Below are 21,009 nucleotides of genomic sequence, written 5' to 3'. Positions count from 1 at the left end.
CATTTTTTTTAGTGTTATAAAAAATTATTAGTATTATTTATTAGTCCGCTTTAACGGATATTTGATAGTTCCTGAAGTCGACTATAGCATTCTCTTTTGTTTTCCGTTTATTTTTTCAATATTCCTTTGGCATCCAGATATGTGACATCTACATATATGGTGGACCAATTCGGCCTATATACTGTATACGACCTATAAACGCCTATATTAGAACGAAGCATTAAAAGGCTAGTTTGCGTAGAAATTGCCATATCGATTCGCCGGTATAATTAGGACAAACAATAGACCTAAGCATTGGAATTCGGCTCAGACACCAAAATTAGGGAGTCGCTCCTAGCTGCGACAATTGGTAAGACATATTGTCGGGTCTCGCAGCAGCCAGCAGCACCTAAATTTTTGCCCAGTTGTTGTCAACATTGGAAAAAAAAATTAGTCCACAGCACCTAAGCTTTACCTGGGAGGTGATAAAGAGCACGGGAGTAGACGGGGGCACCGAGTAGGTGCTCCTGGAAAATAGTTATAGATAGATAGATAGATCCATAAACGAGCAGTAGAAGCAGAACAAGAAGGTAAAAAGTCAAGGAGCAGACCAATAGCCAACCTCTCCGCTTAGGCGGCACACTTTAAATCCGGGGCTCTGGCGACGGAGCTGGAGAGGTATATCTCCCACCGTCGCAACTTTTCCCTGCTCACCCTCCCCTTAGTCCACGGTGTGTCTGACCCAAAGTGGGCGGCTACGTGGCCTGCGCCTGCAGCAAAATAAAAACCCATTCAGCGTCTGAGCCAAGTTGGCCGGCAGCATATCCATAACCTGGCGAGAGGTAAAAAGCCGCAAATTTGGCAGGAGGTATAATATGGACCACCTATGCACGGATTCTGGAGGCCCTACCAAACATTCCCCCCAAGATGGCGTCACACTTGGCCGTCGGACCAAGAAATATAACAAGTGCTCCTACAACGGAAGAAGAAAGCTTGGTGATCGGGAATAGGTAAAAGGTCCTAAGGACTCCACCCCAGACCCCAACCCCCAACCCAAACGATGGCACCCCCAAGAGGCCATTAGAAGCAAAGCCAGCAAAGCGAGTAAAGACCCCCTAGCCAGAAATCCAGGAGATGGGAGCAATCCTGGACGACCCTCTCACGAAGGTCAACTACAACGAGGTGAGGAGCATTAATCTGGGAATGAAAAACTCATTCGCCAGATTAAAGGAGCTCCAACTGAAGCTGCGCACAAGGCTGCCGGAGGCGGAGAAGTCGCAGGTCGGACGCACGGCAAGAACCGATGCTAGCCAAAAGACCACCCCTAAGCGCCCCTCCAGCTACAAAGAACCGACTACGGGCAAGGATAGTCCCAAACCAAAGAATCGCACGGCGCTGTCCGCGAAGAAAGTCTAGCAATCCGACCTCCAGAAGGCAGCGGGACCCCAACGCCTACTTAGGGCTCCGGCCCACGCCTCTGCAGCGGGAAGTAAGCCACAAACCAGACTGCAGCAACGATCGCCCGAACATCGCAGGAAGAGACCGCCGAGGGAGCGAAGTGCTGTCGCTGGTCACAAGAGGCCAGGACGTCAGGCTAAGGCCATCAGAAAAAACGTAACAAGGGTTAAGAGGACGGCCAAAGGCGAACTGCTACTCGAGCCCAAGACTTGACGCTGAAGCTCAAGGTGGACATGGGAGCGGTGCTCGGAGACCGCGTCAGTTTTCGCGCGGTAACACAATCAAAAGTATTTTTGATTCACGACCTAGACGAGCTTACTTTTGAAGACGAGCTGAGGAGGACCCTTGAGTCCCAGGCAGAGATCCCAGTAGTTGGTGGCAACCAAGAACCTCCGACAAACGCAGGGAAGACTGCTGTAATAGCAGTTCCAGCCAATCTGGCGGATCCAGTGATCAAGAGTGGCAAGCTGAGGGTAGGATGGTCCCAATGTCTGATCAAGGAACTGGAGCCCCGACAAACATGCCTCAAATGTCTGGAGGAAGGCCACATAGCGGCACACTGTAGAAGCGCCGTAGACAGAAGCCAGTGCTGCTTCAGATGCGGGCCCTCGGGACACAAGGCCGCGGAGTACCCCAACGAGGCTAAGTGCTTTCTGTGCGCAAGCAGACGAAGCCAAGCAACCAACCACCAAGCAGGCATCCGGAAGTGCCCATGGACGGGCAAAGGAGCACCAAAGACACCGCAATGATGCGTTTGACTTAGCTTAACCTGAATCACTGCAATTATTGCGATACTTAGCGAGTCCTACCGTTCTTTCGACAGCGCCAAGAACCAATGTTTTTTCGAACACCGGGCTTGTGAGGGCAAAGGTGGGCAGATGTTGGGTGTACAGCGTATAGCTCCCAGCCTGACCTTAATCACATTCAGTCGGGCATTGGATAGACTGGCAGCGGATGCTAGAGGTTCTGGGGCACCCAGGTTCTCATAGCTGGCGACTTCAACGCATGGTCAGAGAGCTGGGGCAGTTCAACCACCTATTTCCCTACTTACTGTAAACTTTGTAACGTTATCATAGGTCCAAACTTGAATATTCGTAATATATGTAGTAAGTTTACATTATAGTGTTACTTTATTATAGTGTTACTTTATGACAATTGTTTATAGTACACTTTATATTGTTTAATGACAATAGTTCTTGCTTATTATTATTTAATTGTTTGATGACAATTGTTTAGCTCTAGTTGCATAAGTATATAGCGCGATTGAAAAACTCGTGACTGCACTCGTTCACCATTCTACTCCAACTGCTTCTTTTGTTTTTTCCGTTAATAAGCGTTGCCACTGCGCGTTACTCTCTTGCTCTCTGTTTCATCGTTCATTTTAGTTCACTGATCTGGTTCATTTCCCACATACATATGCAAAACAATAGACTTTGTACCATTAAAAAATTTTTTCTATCCTATTAATAGGTTTCAGTAAGGAAAAAACTAATTTAAATCGTAAAGTAATGAGATGCTACCAAAGAAAAATGGCTTTTCTTTTCAAAGTGAAAAAATTGTATATTTGCAATTGCTTAATTTGAATTCGTACGCAAACAACAGCAAACAGCTGTTTAAGCTATTTTATAGTTATTTTTACCTTCCTGTTTCGTTTCAGCAGCAGTATGAAAACATTCGCGATAACTTTTGGCGACGCAAATCGAAAATTTGTCAAATCTGAGGTGGAGCCAGAAATAAATTTTAAATTTTTTATAAAATATCCAAGTGACAGAATGATCTTGTTGTGATGTGGAATAAACAACAATAGACCACTAAGTAAATTGTTTTTTCCCGTAAATAAAATCTGATTTGATATAAAAAAGGCATTTACTCTTCATTTCGGCCAGACAAAAGTGCCCGTTTTACAAATCGAAAAAAAATTTGCGAATACGAAAACCGGAGCTCCGATTGCTCGATTTCAAATCGAAATCGTAAAATCAAGAGAGACGCTTAAAGATGCTCCAACAGCGAGAATTGTTTCTTTCAACGATTTTTTCTTTTTCTAGTAGTAGTATAGTATAGTATAGTATAGTATATAGTAGTTGGGAGGTTATCTAGATTAAATATGGGATTATTAAAGATTTGGAATGCCTAATATTAATTCTTAAGCTCTAAATTTATAAGTCTCATCGAAACAAATAGTAGTCCTGATCAAATGCATAAATAAAATGGGAATGTTTTCTTCTTATAATTAACGGGCAACATAATAAGTTAATAAAATTATTTACCTAACAGCTGGAACTTCGAGAATGTCCCATTCCACAGACATATAAAATTCAGATAGGTCCACACCCACAGCAACAACGTTGCTGCCCTGTTGTTCATCCATGTGCCTCAGATCAACCTGGAATAAGTTATAGCATTACTTTTAATATAAATGTATGTATATGCGTTTATTTTACAAATTTATTTCTATGCTCAGTAATAAAATAAAAATTTTATATTTATAAGTGTATATTTTTTAATGTAAAAAGATCTAAAAAAAACATATATAAGCTTGCGTCATACGGTAATTTACAACACATGCAACAAAACCTTATTCAGGAAAATTGTAAGAATTTGTATTGCTTATATTGCTCGTTTTTGTTAAAATAATTGTTTATATCAACAAAAAAATATGGTTAAGTCAATAATTAATTCCATTGTTTAAAGTGCACGTAGTAAACGTAACTGACATAAAAGCGAAACAGAAACATAGCTTTAGTATCGTAAAATAAGTCGAGTTTACGTAGAAATGTTTTTTGAAAATGGTGGAGTTTTGCGTATTTTAAAATATCAAAGAGCTTGCAATTGTTACCAATGTTGCTTATATTCAAAAAATGCTACAACAAACAGCATGACCTAATAATATAATAAACCTAGTTGATCTAGTGTAAGTACTATATATATCCTATTTCCAGTTGATTTAGTACTTCAACCATCAATTAAGGAAATATTAAACGAAAACGAGAGAAGACGCAATGTCGATTTTGTGTCCCGGTACGTAGTTTGGAGGAGTTCTAGTAAGGAATTTCAACATTTTGTTAGTATACCGATAGTTACAACATTTGTAGCATATCGATCTTGTCATGACTGTCTGAATAAACGCTGTGATCTCGGCAAAGGCCGAGACCAAAGACGCAGCGCAAATGTGCTCTAGCAGGTTTCCACACCCACCAAACGGGAAACCGTTACGCCCTGAGGTCGAATAACGCATTGATTTTTATACCCCTAACTCATAGGGTGAATAATAAGGGTATACTAGATTCGTTAAGTAGGAAACAGGCAGAAGGAAGCGTTTCCTGATCAGGATTAATAGCAGGCCGATCTGGCCATGTCCGTCCGTCTGTCCGTCCGTACATCCGTCTTCCCGTCCGTATGAACGTCGAGATCTCAAGTACTATAGAAGCTAGAGTTGGGATTATGTTTACAGTTTGCAGAGACACAGACGCACCGCAAGTTTGTTGAATCATGTTGCCACGCCCATAAGCCGCCCAGAATTGCCACACCCAAACTTTCGAAAAATGTGTTGATATTTTGTCATATATTTATTAGACTTGTAAAATTTCTTTCGATTTGCCAAACAACTTCTTGCCACGCCCACTCTAACGCCCTACAACGGCCAAACCTTCCACTCCCACATTTTGAAAAATGTTTAGATTTTTCTTCGTTTTATTGTTTGGCTTGCAAATTTTTATCTGTATACCAAAAACACTGTGGCCACGCCCCTGCTTCCACCTGCAAAATACGCAAAACGGTCACGCCCACAATTTTAAACAATTTTTAAATTTGTTCTCATTTTATTCCCCAATATCTATCGATATCCCAGAAAAATTACTCAATTTCGCGTTCGCATTCACACTATCTGAGTAACGGGTATCTGATAGTCGGGGAAATCGACTATAGCATATTCTCTTTAGTGTTGATATAAGATAAGCGTCAAGACGAATATTTCTTTCCAAAACTCAAATTCGAATATCGGGTGACTACATCCTTCGACGCCAACAGAACTGTGGTTCGTCACTTCCGCGATAGCCTCTTTTGCCACCACCAGCACCAGAGGACCGGTCCTTCCGCATTGTAATGCGAAAAAAAAGAGGCCTCCGCATATACAACCTAAGCAACAAAGTAACGCGAGTCCAACTTAACATGACATTCGTCGACCCAATAAAGAATGACAGCAACAAACTCATTAAAAACATCTCTGTTGTCTGCAGACAAAGTTATCTGGCAAAAGCCGAGCAATCAGTCTGAGCCTGTTCAATTCCTCAGGTGCCAGTAATATGGGCACACTAAGGATTACTGCAAACGGTTAGAATCACCCAACCTCAAAAAACATATTCAATTCAACTTGAAAAACACCTCCTTCAAGTATTACACAAACCTTTAGCAAGCAAACTTTTGCGAACGTAGCCAGGACCAATAAAAAAAAGCAGAACAACAGAACAACAAAAAATAACAACAGGCTTCCTTCCGTCACCAGCAGAAATGATGCTTGGTTCCTTAGTTGGAAAAGCTCTTCAATAGACTCGACAGGATGATGTCGATTGTGTCCCTCAAGCAAGCGATCCATCAGACGCACCCTTTCCTCACCTTCTCACACAATTGCTAAATTTAAGATAGCAGACTGGAATGCCAACAGCAAACCCTTATAAGGTCTAAAATACTCCTATCAACACTCTCGAATAATAACCTACATCCTACATCGGCATCCAGCTGACCCCAAACAGAGTACCATTCGATGTTGCTACGGTATTTTGCCTTCGAGCCTACAGGTAAGTGGAGGAAACATTTTGTCACTTCATAAGAAAATACCATGGCTACAGTTGATTGGAACGCCAAGCATAGAAGGTGGGGCAACCACAACATGTGTGCCAAAGGCATGATTTTGTCTTCATAGACATTGTAGTTACTAGAAGCTACCTGCTAACACTTCTGTGTAAGCGCCACTCCCAGCGCCATTAGCTTTGGCCTCTCAAAGGGCTTCAGACAGCAACAGCTATAAGTTAAAGCACTGACTGAGCTTTCGTCTGCCCATTTCCCTTCAATGAACCCCTACACACATCGAAGATGCCGTCGTGCTGAATATGCCCCACAACACTAGCGACGAACTAGACTCCTTTAGTTGACTCCTTTAGTTGACTCCTTCACTGCTATTGTCGTTCGATATCCTCGATACCCTGACAACAGCAGCGACTTTTCGGTCTGTAAGTTAACGAGTGTGGCAGTCGCTCTGCCAATCGACCGTACAGCGACACATAGTGTAAGCATTTGCTGAGCATTTGTTCTCCACCGTCACCCCCTTCCAACTGATGGCAGACTCCCACCGAGAGGAAACTCGCAAACCTTTCGGACGACTTTCACCGAGAGGAAGTAGCAAACCTTTCACCCCATTAGACATAAACCCTTCAAACTAAAGAACATCTGATTGATGGAACTGCCGCAACCACAACATCAATTCGGTTTCAGGAAGTCACATGGTTGCCCAGAACAAGTTTACCGTCTTGTCAATCACTTAACGCACTGCTTTCAGTCCAAGTTCTATATGGTGGCAGTCTTTTTGGACTCTAAGAAACAAGGTATGGCACGAGGGACTTTTGTACAAAATGAAAGCTATTCTTTCAGCACCCCACTACACTATTCTGAGATAGTCGTTTGAGCTTGCTGGTCATGAACGCGGGTGTTCCCCAAGAAAGTGTACTTGGACCCTTCCCGTACACCCTCTACACAGCAGATATGCCGGTTCCGTCCAACAGTGCTCCCTGGGCTATGGTACTAACGCTGAAGTCACAGCTTTGCTTGCATCCAACAAGTCACTGCAAACGGCCACGAATGCAGTACACGAATGGCTGAACGACATTAAAGTCTAGGCAGCCAAGTGGAATACAGCTATATACTGCTAAGGCCGCTTGTGTGACCTTCGCTAACTTACAATGGTGGGATGAAATGAAACGTTACCTTCCACCTGAATCGAAAACTCATTTGGAAGGCCCATATAACAGCCGTGAAGACATAGTGCCTTTAAAAGCTACAGAAGCTGGACTGGCTCCTGCGGTCAAGCAAACTTTTGCTCTCAACAAAAGTCCCACTATGCGCGCCGATAATAAATCTGTTCATAGACGTGCTCTTCGGCGTGCATGCGGACTTCCTTGGTACGTCTTCAATTACGATATCCTAAGGAATCCCGGATAACTCTGATTGGTGATCAGATCAACCTTCACAGCATCCAATATGCACCCAAACGCATTGACGTCTACAGAGGACGCACCCCACTGATCTCCCTACCCGGACTATTTGCTAAATAACTTTTGAATGTAAACGAGTCTCTTTGTACCATACTCTAACTTACATTATATCCGTACGCTTATGTTCAGAAGGCACTGAACGATTCCGACGCAAATAAATTTAAGAAAAAGGGATTTCGTCACGGGAGTGTTTCCAGTATGTATATATGTATAACATAAAACTTACTTGCAACGGGAACAACACAATAAAATGATAGATTTTTTTTTTAATTTCGACGAGTACATCTCGATTCTTGCAGTATCTTCTATTATGGTAGAAGGGATAATAATAGTACAAGCCGAATTGACTGCCTTATCTTATTCTCAAAGATCTCTAAGAAGCAAATTGAAGCTTTATTTCTACGAAACAGATGTCAGTCCCGTTGAAGGAGATATATTAATGTTTACCGAAATAAAGAATGTGATAGCGCTAAGCGCCGATAAAAAATCTCAACCCGCTTGGAGTAGAAATCGCGGCCTAGTTAAGCGGCTGTGATCAAAATCAATTATATGTATAGAGCACATAGAAAGGAAACACTTCTGCATAGTGAAATCTCTACATTTAAACGAAAGTAAATATTTTGGAGTAGAAAGACTGACGTTCACCGTACCTATCGGCCAAGCCAAACGTGAACATTTTTCGCGAGCCGGACAACTGCACCTCGTCAAACAATTAACCATATACCATTCTAATGACAGGTTGGACAAATATCAAACTTCGCGGGCTCAAATGTCAGTTCGGTATATAATGCACGTTTAATGCTGAAGGCTTTTCAAAAAGTCTTAAAACTTAAGATCTATAAGTTGGTGAAGACCCTTAAATTGCGATTGGAAAGGCCCATACAAAACTGACTATTTTTGTTGATTCATAATTTTCAAATTTAAACGCACGGAGCAGATCGCCAGCATCGTCATGCGCGGATGTACCAGGTGTCGCGTTAACTATTCAGCTAAACTACTTTCTAAGCATAAGCCTATAGGTTGATATTTTGAAAATAAGCTTTCGCTTAGTGGAGTCTACATCTTCGAATAAAACAGATCATACATATACAATAATAAAAGCTATTTGTTCGTTCTTATTAATTATAACCATAAGGGTGGCATATTGGATGTTTTTTCCCATAAATATTTGGTGACCCCGTGATCTCAATTTCCGGAGGTAACATTTAAGGGCTACAAGGGCTTTTTAAATGAAATTCATTTTTAGCAGCGATATGTTACACGATGCGTATTTTTAACAAGAATTTTTATTTTAATTTTTTATAGGTGACATCAACATTACTAAAATTACTTGTAGGCTATCATCAGAGGATGAGTGTCCCACTCAAAATTTTAAGTTTTTTTTTTTTATTTTGGTATACCAAAAACATTGTGGCCACGCCTTTCTAACCCCCACTTAAATTTTTTTTTAAATGTTTGTTTTTTTATTTTTTTTCCATCGGTAATTGACCGTCGGGGTACTCGACTACACTAGGTTCGTTGAACGGGAGGTACTCTGCTTTTATAACCGTTACTCGTAAAATAAAAAGTACACTAGGTTGAAAAGTTTGTAACAAAAAGATTTAAGCGATTCTGGCCATATTTACGAGTATTGTTTTGCTGGGTGAACAGTCTTGTCAATCCTGGCTTCAGTTCGCGACACAATGCGGTTTATCAATAGACCTAGAAGTCGAAAAAACCTAGCTCCTCAACCTAGTCTTTCCTCTATTAGAGCCCGCTACCAACAAAAAGGAAATACAGGAGCTAGAGACACTCTATTGCCAACGGATTCGCTTCAAACTTTCACACAAAAAAAATTACGTCGTGCAATGCCATCGGTGCCAATGGTTTAATAACACAAAAAAAACTGCCAAAGGAAAGTTATCTGTGTTAGACGTGGTCAGCAGCGCGCCATTGTAGACTGCCTACGTGAAGTCCATCCAGTAAAATGCGCTAAATGTGGCGGTAATCTTACCGGCTGTCTTGTCTATCAGCAGAAAGCAAGTCGATGTAGGCATTGAGGCATTGCGCTTTCCTATGGGATCGTTGCCGGTGGTTCTATCCAAGCTCAGCAGGCAAGTCAGCAGCAATGGACAAGTCGCCTGCAGCTGTAAGAATTTCCTCTACTAGAAAGTAGGAACCGGAAGCAGATCAAGCAAAGCCAACAAAGTGATCGCAACCAGCAGACGCAACAAACAATGCAGGAATCCCAAGGCCTCTGCAACATCAGCTTCAGCAACCAAATTTATCCCAGCAACTGCTGTTTGTTAAAAATCATTACATTAATATTATGTTGGTCAGCGAAACACACTTCTGCACTCTGACATAATTCAAGCTACATGGATAAACACCCAATCAAGCCATCCAGCTGATCTCATAAAGTCTTCTCTCAAATATTATAAATTTTTTGGAAATGGAACATCACAGCGCTAAATGTGTCGTTGTCATGGTCAAAACGGAATACTTTAATACTTTGTACTTTAAACTTTCACCGCACCAGCGATGACTTCAGTGTGCTAGGAACTAGGACTCAAATTTCTAATTTTCGTACGCAATCGATTTTGCCATCTATGGAGGGATTCGCTCTGATCATATCTCTATCGTGGAAAGCTGAGATCTAAGAACTACATCCTCTTGATAATTAAACTAAGTATTTCTGCTCACAAGTTCTCCACGAGGCGGCAGTAAACCAACTTGTTAACCGCAACATGTTTCTTAGCTCTCCTGAAGACATTGATGACGCCACTAAGCTCTTTGTTTGAAATTTCTTGCCTCATGCTCTTTTAAAACCTGAGGTAATGATATTGAAAAGAGCCTTGCGTCGCATGATGAATACGACCTGAATAAGTTGCTGCACAAAAGAAAAAACTACTATTTCGCGGATCTACTACGCAATGCTGAGTCTATGGACTAAGCCTCTGGAATGCAGGAAGATCAGTAAAGCGGCAGCCCCTCGCCAAATCGCTAAATAGCCTGCTGAAATTTCTTTGGGTTTTTCTAACGAGCTGGAAGGCCGTTTTCAGCCATTTAATCTTGCGAAGCGTGAGGACGTGCGTTTATACGTTTGTTCAAAAACCTTTGAAAAGGTTGAAATCAAACTTATTGGACGGTATGGGTCTATCCAAGTTAGAGGTTTGCCGGGTTTTAGTATCATGACAACCAGAACACGCATCCATTGCTTAGGGAAGTGCGATAGTCTCAGATTGAAGCACCCGTAACAGTACTTTTGTAGTGGCAAGTTAACGGTAATCTACTCTATACATACATCAAAAATATATTAATTATTAGTCCGTCATAGATAGATAGGTAGATAGATAGATAGATAAATAGATAGATATCTTGACATGGCACTAAGATCTTGGCGCTCCGCTAGCATTTTACAAGTTATATAATGCTTACAAGCATTAGAATGTTAATTTCGATAATTATAATGCCATTAAAATCGTTTCTTATCAATTTGCTTTCTGTTTGTTGGGGTTTGTGTGGGCGAGGCAGAAACTGAAGATTGATTCGAATTAAGATCTGGCATAGGCTTTGGGTAATATTACTAATCAGCATTAATATTAATTATACAAATAATAATACAAATAGAACATATTATAGATGGTAGTTAAGGTGTTCGTGGTCAACAATGTCCATGCAGTGTACGTATTAATAGACCATTATAAACACCAGCATGCATTAAACAAACAAAGTTTAAAACAAGTGTTATATGCGCTCCCAGTCGGAAGTTTGGAAACGTGTCGAGAAAAAGAGGTATTAAAGAGTGTATTTTCCACAGAACAGCGATACAATTTCTTTTAATTTTTTTAATAAAAATTTCAGCTTTCCTTTTTTCTAACATACATCTATCTCCATAGTAAAAGGGGCAAGAATATAATCAGACAGAGATGGAATTAGCCTTGTTGTTGGCTTATAACGTTTTTGTTTAGTTGATCTTTCAATTTTAAATCGTTAAGATCGTCAATGTTTTTTTTTAGAAACTTATCGCAACTCACAAAGTAGCACATATATAAAAGTATTTATAAATATTGTTTTTAAATTTAATTTTGCGTTTTTCTGTTCGTTTCTTTTCCATTATATTTTCTTTTACTCCATTATTTTAGTTTAACGGCATTAAGCAGGTACATATTTGCTTCTCTAAATTTTTAATAATATTAATTATTCCTAATACAGTTATACATATATTGTCATGCAGATCTTTACATTTTGTTTACCAAGGAATTTATATACTTGTAGTAAAATAAAATATAACACGGAAAGTATCCGGAAACAATACTGAGTAATGTTTACGAGCTTATTGCAATATAAACATTGTAACAATAACCACCTATTCTAGTGCCACCCTTCCAGTGGGCTTTCGATACTAACGGAGGTAATACGGTCTGCGACGATGAGGGCGCAAGCCAAACCAAATGTAATGGACATTCCGCCCGCATGCCACGCCTAGTGGAAGAAACCAACGAACTTCCAGCGTCCAACCGGCACCCTTTCCTCACAATTTTTGATCCTGGAAATGTCGTATGCCTCCTACCTTCGATTGAACACATCCCTGGCCGGAATTTTAGCTCCTACTCGACGACATGGCCGAGGAATTTCAGTGGTCCGAAAGGAAGAACCCTACCAGCCGCCCCACTTAGCTCGTACAGCGCCCATACTAAAGCCTTGTGCGAGCACTACACCGCAGTAAATCATACCGGTTACCACGCCTTCCAAAATTGAATGGAGGGACCACGAGAGTCTTTAGAGGACTTTGCAATGGAGGAATACCTGGGCAGAGCCATGTTCGGCGAATTACTAGCCATGACCCTCAACAGCATTCTAGTACACCGCTTTATCGACAGACTTAGAGAGACAGGATATCAGGTCCCTATTATTAGTAGCACCCCGCAATCTCTCTCAGACGACCTCGACATGGCGATTCGCATTGAGGACCAGTGCCGACGACGAACCGCTGCCGCAGTTATGACCGTTGATGTCGCCGATCATCAACTAGGCTCACTAAGGACAGAAACCTGATCTTGAAGGAATAACCCGACAAACCCGAGATCCCCGAAAAGCAGGTTGTTCGTCGTACATGCGTCCGGAGATACGCCATCAACCCCCTTAACGGTGGAGACACATGGAAACGCCGTGGAGGTTGCCGATAGCGGGAAGCAGTGTCTGCCCGCCAAAGCTACGTACACTTATAGTGCCGTTCGTGGCCAAAATTTACACTGGTTTACCTCGACGACATCATAGTGCACTCTCGTACGGCCGCAGACCATCTGGATCATCTGGGTTTTCGACTGGCCACCCTTTCTCCAAAACAAAAGAGAAGTGCGATCCTTCGTAGGACTCTGCATTTGAACGTCGCTACCATAGCTCGCCTACTGCATGAGGTAACGAAAGCTATGGTCACCAACGGTTCACGATTCCTTCGACACGCTAAAAGTCAAACTCACGATGCCACCTGTTCTAAGGCTAACGGCAGAGTGCGCGCGAGAAGCGAAGCGAGAAGCTATGTGCAAAGCGAGAAGATGGTAGAGTGAGAGCATTGCGAGAAACAGGATATCTTTAAGTTGTTAAGGTGAACGTGATTCGGACGAGGAATTTTTTGAATCAAGCGCAACTATCACCTTTCTGTTATAAAAAACTATAGAAATGAAAAGGGCGAATTCAATAATTTATGTAATGACTTACGAAACCACACAGAAAAGTTCTTTAACTGTGCGCGCAAGTCTATTTCGACTGTTGATTATACTTAAATAAAATTAGTAGTCGTTTGACGAAGAATTGGTAATTAAAGCACAGAATACAACAAAACAATCGTACGCTCTGAGCGAGTTGCAGCGATAAAGCAGGTTGCAAACTCTTCTCTCGCTTTGCGCTCGCTTTATCGCTTAAGCTCGCTTTGCTTTCACTCCGACATCTTTCGAGCGATTGCACTTAAAAATACATGCAGTGTTTTATCGCTCGTTCTCGGCCAATATTATCGCTTCGCTACTCGCGCGCACTCTGGTGCAGGCGTGGTGCTGAATCAACGCGGCCAAGAGCGGGTACGGGTAATATTACAGCAAATCATTAGTGCGGCGGAACGCAACTACTGTGTAACTCGGCATGAACTGCTACAAGTGGTCATTTTTATCACTATATATTGGTAAGAAAATTCACGTTACGCACCGATCACTCTTGCCAAAGATGGATGTTTAAATTTCGAGAACAGGAAGGCCAATTAGCACGATAGATTGAACGACTCCAGCAGTACGAAGTCGAGATGTTGACGCCCTATCTCGGCGCCTTGTGATGAATGTAGCTACTACCTAGGCCGACGAAAACTTACAATATTCTCGATTCTTGTCTCGAAATAAATCCAAAAGTCTTTCAGGGAATGCTTACAGAAGCATTTTAGGGAATGCATTCAGAAGCCTTGATGGGAATTCTTACATAAGCACTTCGCGGAATGCTTACAGAAGCAAACCTTAGGTGAAAGAAGAGTTTGATTTTTTGTTTGATTTGAAATTAATATTTGGTGGTGTTCTGCCAACAAGATGACCTCAATGTGATTTTCAAGAATCGAATTACTTTTAGTTTATGCCGCGAAGAACCGATTGCATTCCTCAGAATTATTCTTAAACAAGACCTTATACTTTTGGACTGCCGCGATGCAAGATGTTTTGGTATAGTGGTTTTCATAAATGTCCACGATAGTTTTTTGTAAACTGATCTGTGCGGGAGCAGGGTCAGAAAAAAAAACAAAAATGGCGGATCTGTATGAACGTAAAAGACGAATTCTTACCTTCGCCGAAACCACGCGGTTTAAAAAAACTATAAGGGCGAGCAGCGGTCGATCGATAAGGTACAAAACAATGAACAATTGATTAAGACGACGACATCGATGGCAGCGCCGGCCAATAATCTTGAATCAACAGTCCCGTCATCTCAAAATCCAAAACATAGTAAATTTTTCCCATTTTCAATATTTTGTTGATATTGTGCACTTCTAGTCCCCTAACTACGCTTTATCCATCAATTAATTTGACACATCGATAGAAGGAGGTAACACAAACAATACAAAAATTAAAAAAAAATTTTAAAGTCGGCGTGAAAGATTTGGTCATCTTGTGGACGTTAGATCGCTTGCGATTTAAAACAAAATATATATATATATACAATCAACTGTATCCATTTAAACAAAGGTACTGCTTACTTATGCCTTGAATCAAACTTGGATTACGACATAGAAATGGAATTTCCTTAGCTCTGACTCGTCGATAATTCTTCCGGGTGATTGCACAATTTAAATTCAAAACATTTGTTAAAAATAGGAAATTCAAAACTTCTGACATCATTTTTCTTAAACCTGTAGGTCTGCGTCAGAAGGATGCTTTGGTTCGGTTCACGTATCCGTGCACCGTGAGCACCCATGCTCGGTTAGTCCCCCCATCAATGTAGTTTGATTATGTAACGAAGTATTATTTAATGAATTCGGATTTATTTCTGCACTTTATCTTTCTTTGACGAGTTATTAAAATATCTTAAGTCAAAAAGATATAATAAAAATATCTGAAATAACACCGAGCGAATCAAAAGGTGGTAATAGAGACAAAGAAATTATAAGGTAAGGGTAAGACAGGTTTCACAACATTCTTTTTCGTTTTTGATTTTACTATTAAAAATGCAAAATTACGCCTTCTGGACGACATTTCTGTCTAAGTTCTCGAAATAATTATGAAAAATGTATAATAATATGATTCAGTTCTATTGCAAGAAAATTAATGTTATTATTAATGTTTCTATCACACGTGCATAAAAGTTGTTTATGTATATGTATTTTATGTATATTGGTATCTGTACATGCACTGATTTGTATAAGGATATTCGAATAACAAGATGGATAACACCAATCGATTTTTTGCACACGATTTTTTCGTGCAAAGAGCTCTACAGAAACCCAGTCGAAAGTGTCGAGCTAAAGAAGTACATATTATCATGTGCTTCTTTTTCCACAGAACAACGAAAAATGTTTTTTTTTTTTCATATTGGTGGAGCGTGGTCTTCTACCAATTCAATGGAAGGCTTCCTAGAGTACGCCACTTTAAAGAATTTTGATGTACTCTATTGAATATGCATATGGAAAATAAAAAAATTTAGTTCGCCAATTGCTCATATTTTTACAATCGTGCACATTCGGGTTGAAGCCGAGCCCTGCTTTGTCAACACACAGTCTCTGTAGAATTACTAGCACCATTTTCAGTACTATATTTATTTTACAATAACCTTGTTTAAAAAAAATATATATGAAAATACATAATTTTTTAATACAAACATACATTATTTCTAACATACATACATACGTACTCACAAATATCGTTCAAATATGTGAAACAAAATCAAAGCAATATACATACATACATATGTACTTATTCTTACACTGCCAGACGGTATATTTTTGATCGCCTTAGTAATAAGGACAAGCCAAATTAAAAAAACGGTACTTACGAAAACCAAATAACAATTTTTTTTATTTTGTTTCTTTTCCACTATTTGTCCTTTCCTCCCTTACTTAATATTAACAGCATTAGACAGGTATGTATATACTTGCATCATTGTGTTTAATTATTATATTTTTATTTTGTTATTATTAGTAATTATTTTCAATACAGTATTGCTTGCAGATGATTGAATGACTTTCGTCTACCAGGGTGTAATTAAACATAAATAAGAAAATAAAAAAATACTGCAATTTAGAGACTTGTAATTTAATAAAATAAATAATGAAATATTTCTTAAACCGAGACTTTGTTCTATTTTTTGGGAACACTTCCTCCACTTTAGATAGAAATATTACATTACATCTACATACATATTACACCCACAAGCCTTTCAGGGAATTCTTACATAGGCATTTCAGGGAATGAATCCAGAAGCATTTTAGGGAATACACGCAGAAGCACATGAAGCATAGTCTTTCACACGCCCGGCAAGAATTTTTGGTAACTTTCCTTCAATGGGCAGCACTTCCACTCGACAAAGAATTATTCCGAAAGGCCTTCCAGAGAACTTCCACTTTCCCACGAGTAGGATGTACAAAATTCTTGGTTTTCGTTGCCTTAACGTGATAATTATTTGAATATAGCATAGAAATATCAAGAGCCGAATCTACACAATATCACATAATAAATTTCAAAATGACTTCGTATTGGACTAATTGCCATTAGAGTATTCATTACAGTAGAGTATTTTTAACAATTTTTTTTTTTTTTTTTTTTTTTTTTTTTTTTTATCTTTATCACACATTAGGTTAAGTTCAGAGGAATTACTGAACGAGTCAGTAATTTAGTAGTTATTTAATAACTAAAAAAAAAGTATTTTTATGAAATATGTTTTTTAAAATGTATGTTAAAAAGTGGCTGCATAGTACAAAAGCAATGTATGGCCGTTACGCATCTTGATATTCGAATGTCTTTGCTTGTAAAGTAGTGCACGGTGTATTCCTTATTTCAGTGGTTGAACATATAATATTTTTCCTGTACCCTATAACCATTGAAATGAGGTACTGACTCCCGGAATAATAATTCAGGAAACCACTCCTCAGTTATATATGGGAGCTTCAACGAGGTCCTTTAAAATGTATTCAGTGCGGCGTTTCTTGGGAAAAAAATTTAATGGATTTAGCATCCGCGTTCGTAATTCGCGCTCCCGCATGTAAGCCACCATTCACAAGTTCTACGATATGGGTACTACTATTATGTGATGTTAGGAAACACAACTTTTTGACTCATTAAATTGAACTTAACAGAATGTTTTTAGATAAATAACACTAACATTATACACCATAACAAACTACCTTAAGTTGACAGCTGATTTAATTATCTAATATCTGTTAACAAATCAAATAAATTAAACATATCATATAATTTTAGCGACAGGTAACAAGCAACATTCATAACAAATATATTTTAAGTTATATTATCGTGCTTATGATTTTAAATGTTTTTGGTTTACATATAGAAAGACTAAACAAAAGAGAGAATGCTATAGTCGGGTTCCTCGACTATCAGATACCCTTAACTTATCTAGTGGAAGTAAGAATATGACAATTAATGGGCGCTTTCGACGTTCATACGGACGTACAGACGGACAGGTCCAGAATATATGTATATACTTTATTTGATAGGAATCGCTTCCTTTCCACGAATGTAGTATTTTCCTTCACTTAACGAGTTACGGGTATAATAATATATTCAGTAAATATTTTTATTACAGGCAAGACATTTTCCGCATATATTTATTGGTATATATATATTTATGGAAACCTTTTCATCATAAGGAATTGGAAAATTCACATGCTCAAACCGTTTTGCTTGCCTGTAGAAAATAACTAGATACTTTGTAAATTAATTCAGTGTTAGTTTCTGTTTTAATTCATAGAGTACGTACAAGCCATTCCAAAAGTTATTAAAACTGGTAAGTGTATTCATAGCTTTAAAATAACAAAAGTTTCAATGCGACTGTACGAATAAATCGTTAGAATTCATTCAAAATAGCATTTGTATATTTATTTGTCTGTATGGAAAAATGCAGTTTCACTATTCAGCATTCTTGTACTCACTAAAGATGCAATTCTTGAAAGCTGTCGATTAAACAGTTTTTAAGCAGAGAAAATATAAAAAAAAAAAAATTTAAATATATAAAAAAGTCTTTTTCGTGCCCATTTCATGTTTTCAATATGTAAGAAGATACTAGTGTTATTTTAATAATATACAAATCATGCACTATTTAAAATAGAACAATTTAATTCGATAAAAAAAATTTTCCTCAAATAAGATTATTATCATTGGTATATTTTTCTCGAACAGTACAAAAATGGTCAGGCAAGAACAAAATCATTTAAATTAATGTAAACTTTTTAGGAACATCAATAAATTGGACCGAAATACGCAAGCATAAAACAATTACTTATTAATTTTAGCATGCGATCTATTTCCTAAGTCGACTAAAAAATGTAAAACAAAATAGGTCCAAACGTCTTAAAGTGAAATACAGTTTGAGTAGCACCTTAAAACCATCATAGGTCCAACTTCCTAATTTTAAGATGCAGGTTTGTACGTCATACGGAAAATATTCAACATCGATTGAACAAGAGGATTTATAGACGGCAGGAGGTTGCCATATGACCAATCCATTATTATAGACTATTGCTTTTGTCATAAGTGTCACTTCATAATGACCATCAGCACTGAAAAATATACATTTTAACATAACTCCTATTACCATATTAGACAAGCCAATAAAATTTTGCGCACAGTATTTAAGGAATAATGACGGTATGTTAGAGTAATTAAGTACATGACAATAATATTGTTATAGTAATAACTTATTTAGAAGCTTATTGCATCTAATCTAATTTGAAAAATATTTAAGTATTTAAAATATTTTCTTATTTTTTTTTTTAATTTATAGTTAAACAGATATGAGTGCGTACTTACATTGCACATCATATGAAAATGTTAAGTATCTCTCACTTACAAAGGGTTCAAAACCTCTCCTCTGGATAGATAAACACTGTGAAACAAATTTTTTCGGATAGGTGATTAAATTCAACAAATTTTCATTTTATCAAAAGCATTATGCCATCAAATTTATTTTTAGGGTTGTTTACTATGACTCCATCCTTGTTAAAAGGAATAAGCTAAGCTACATTTCAAGCCTCTTCTACTTTATAGGGGCAGATATCTCCATATTGTTCGCTGTGGCGTACCCTCTTCAAAGTCTGTACTCCATTATAAAGTAATCTTAAATAAATGTGGTACCTCTTTAAAAATTGTATTAAATACGCATCGGTGCATCGCTCATTCATATTCGCCAATTCTTGATTAATACCCAATCTTTTTTAAGCATTAGGGTAGACTTTTAATATACTTATAAGTAAATCGAAAGTGCAACTTATTGGTTACTTAAATTTGTACAGCACTTTATTAATTATTTTCTTTTCCAATTTTATTGTTGTATAATTTCGCCGTTTACTTGTAGAGTGAAAAGTTTTATTAGATTCGCTAAAAAGCATGCAACAGAAGATAAATAGAAGCATTTCCGACCATATGTATTATTGATCAAGGTCAATATTTCGGGAATTATACGAGCTTCAAAGTTTATTATAAGCATACCCATTTCAGATGCCTACATTCTGAAAGCTTAGTACAAATGATAGTCCCCTCTAACGACCACAATCAGCCCCAAACTGTCACGGCAAAACTTTCTTATATAATTCACACTCTCTTTAGCTGAGTAACGAGTATCTGATATTCAAGGACAATCGGTTAAAGCGTCCTTTTGTGTTGCCATATCCTCGCATTAATACAGTCATACAAATAATAGTCGTCAATGAAAAAATGATTTTTCATTTTAAAAAGAATTTCTTAAGCTATCATAACATCAATTTCCATCTTATGTAGAGACTGCGAAACTGGTCTTAAAGGAGTTCAAAAAACAAAAACAAAACAAACAAAAAGTCTTTACATTGAATGTAAACTGAGCTCTTTATTAGATCTTCTATTAAATGAAGGCGATGACTAGGACCGAGTTTTGCTTGAAATGTGGCGTTGGGCTTATTTTGCGATCTTCTTCATCATTAAAAGTCGTGAAGTCTTGTTTAAAGGCTATTATCAACAGGGATTTGGCGATTTTTGAAGACATTTTGGGTTGATGTGGGAGATGAGTTTTCCTAGCTGTCCTTCGTAGACCCAATTTTTCAATCTCTTTGATCTTTCCGGAGAGTATATATACAGACAAGTTAGCGTTTCTTCGATCATGTAATGCCACCGTTCGATCAGTACGGATGAAAGAGTGTCGAGGTCGATTATATTTTATTGTATGCTGGCACTATTAATTGGATTTTATACTTTAGCATCTTGACCGATGATAAATTCTTATATATAATATGCATATAATATTTATATGCATGTCAGCATCCCATCTCAATTGCACCTTTTACCTAAGTACATATATACATTACATACTTTTCAGCGAATCTAATATACCTTTATATTCAAACCAGTAACTAACACTTTTCTTAAAATTGTTTAATTGATTTTATTCCCCCTTAATTCTCTATATTTTTAATGTTAAGTTATAATTTCCTGGCCGCAAATGCATGAGAAGTAGCATATTTGCAACTACAAATTTAGGCTACCCCAAATGTCTACAATATTTTTGTGGTCGCCCATGGGCGACAAATAATATTACTTTAATGAATGTGTCGTCCTCGGTCCTGATATTATTCTTTAATCGTAAATAAAAATGTAGCTAT

The 21,009-nt window shown here is 38.4% G+C and overlaps 1 protein-coding gene across 5 annotated transcripts in view; it reads right to left on the bottom strand.

Moving 5' to 3' along the window:
• Positions 1 to 21,009, bottom strand: part of LOC6740747 (acetylcholine receptor subunit alpha-like) — an 84,930-nt gene that overhangs the window by 28,709 nt on the left and 35,212 nt on the right. For 3 of the 5 annotated variants that reach the window (XM_016178862.3, XM_016178865.3, XM_016178863.3), the window contains one exon: positions 3,705 to 3,820. In XM_016178862.3, coding sequence (XP_016033059.1) covers positions 3,705 to 3,820 — 116 coding nt within the window. Of the gene's footprint in view, positions 1 to 3,704; positions 3,821 to 16,598; positions 18,313 to 18,758; positions 18,940 to 21,009 lie in introns of those variants that run through there. The other 2 variants (XM_016178861.3, XM_044922986.1) reach the window with 2 other exon arrangements.

Source organism: Drosophila simulans, chromosome 3L (assembly GCF_016746395.2).
Source record: "Drosophila simulans strain w501 chromosome 3L, Prin_Dsim_3.1, whole genome shotgun sequence".
NCBI classification, from domain to species: Eukaryota; Metazoa; Arthropoda; class Insecta; order Diptera; family Drosophilidae; genus Drosophila; species Drosophila simulans.
The sequence above is the reverse complement of the archived record's forward strand: the minus strand, read 5'-3'. Positions and strand labels throughout refer to the sequence as shown.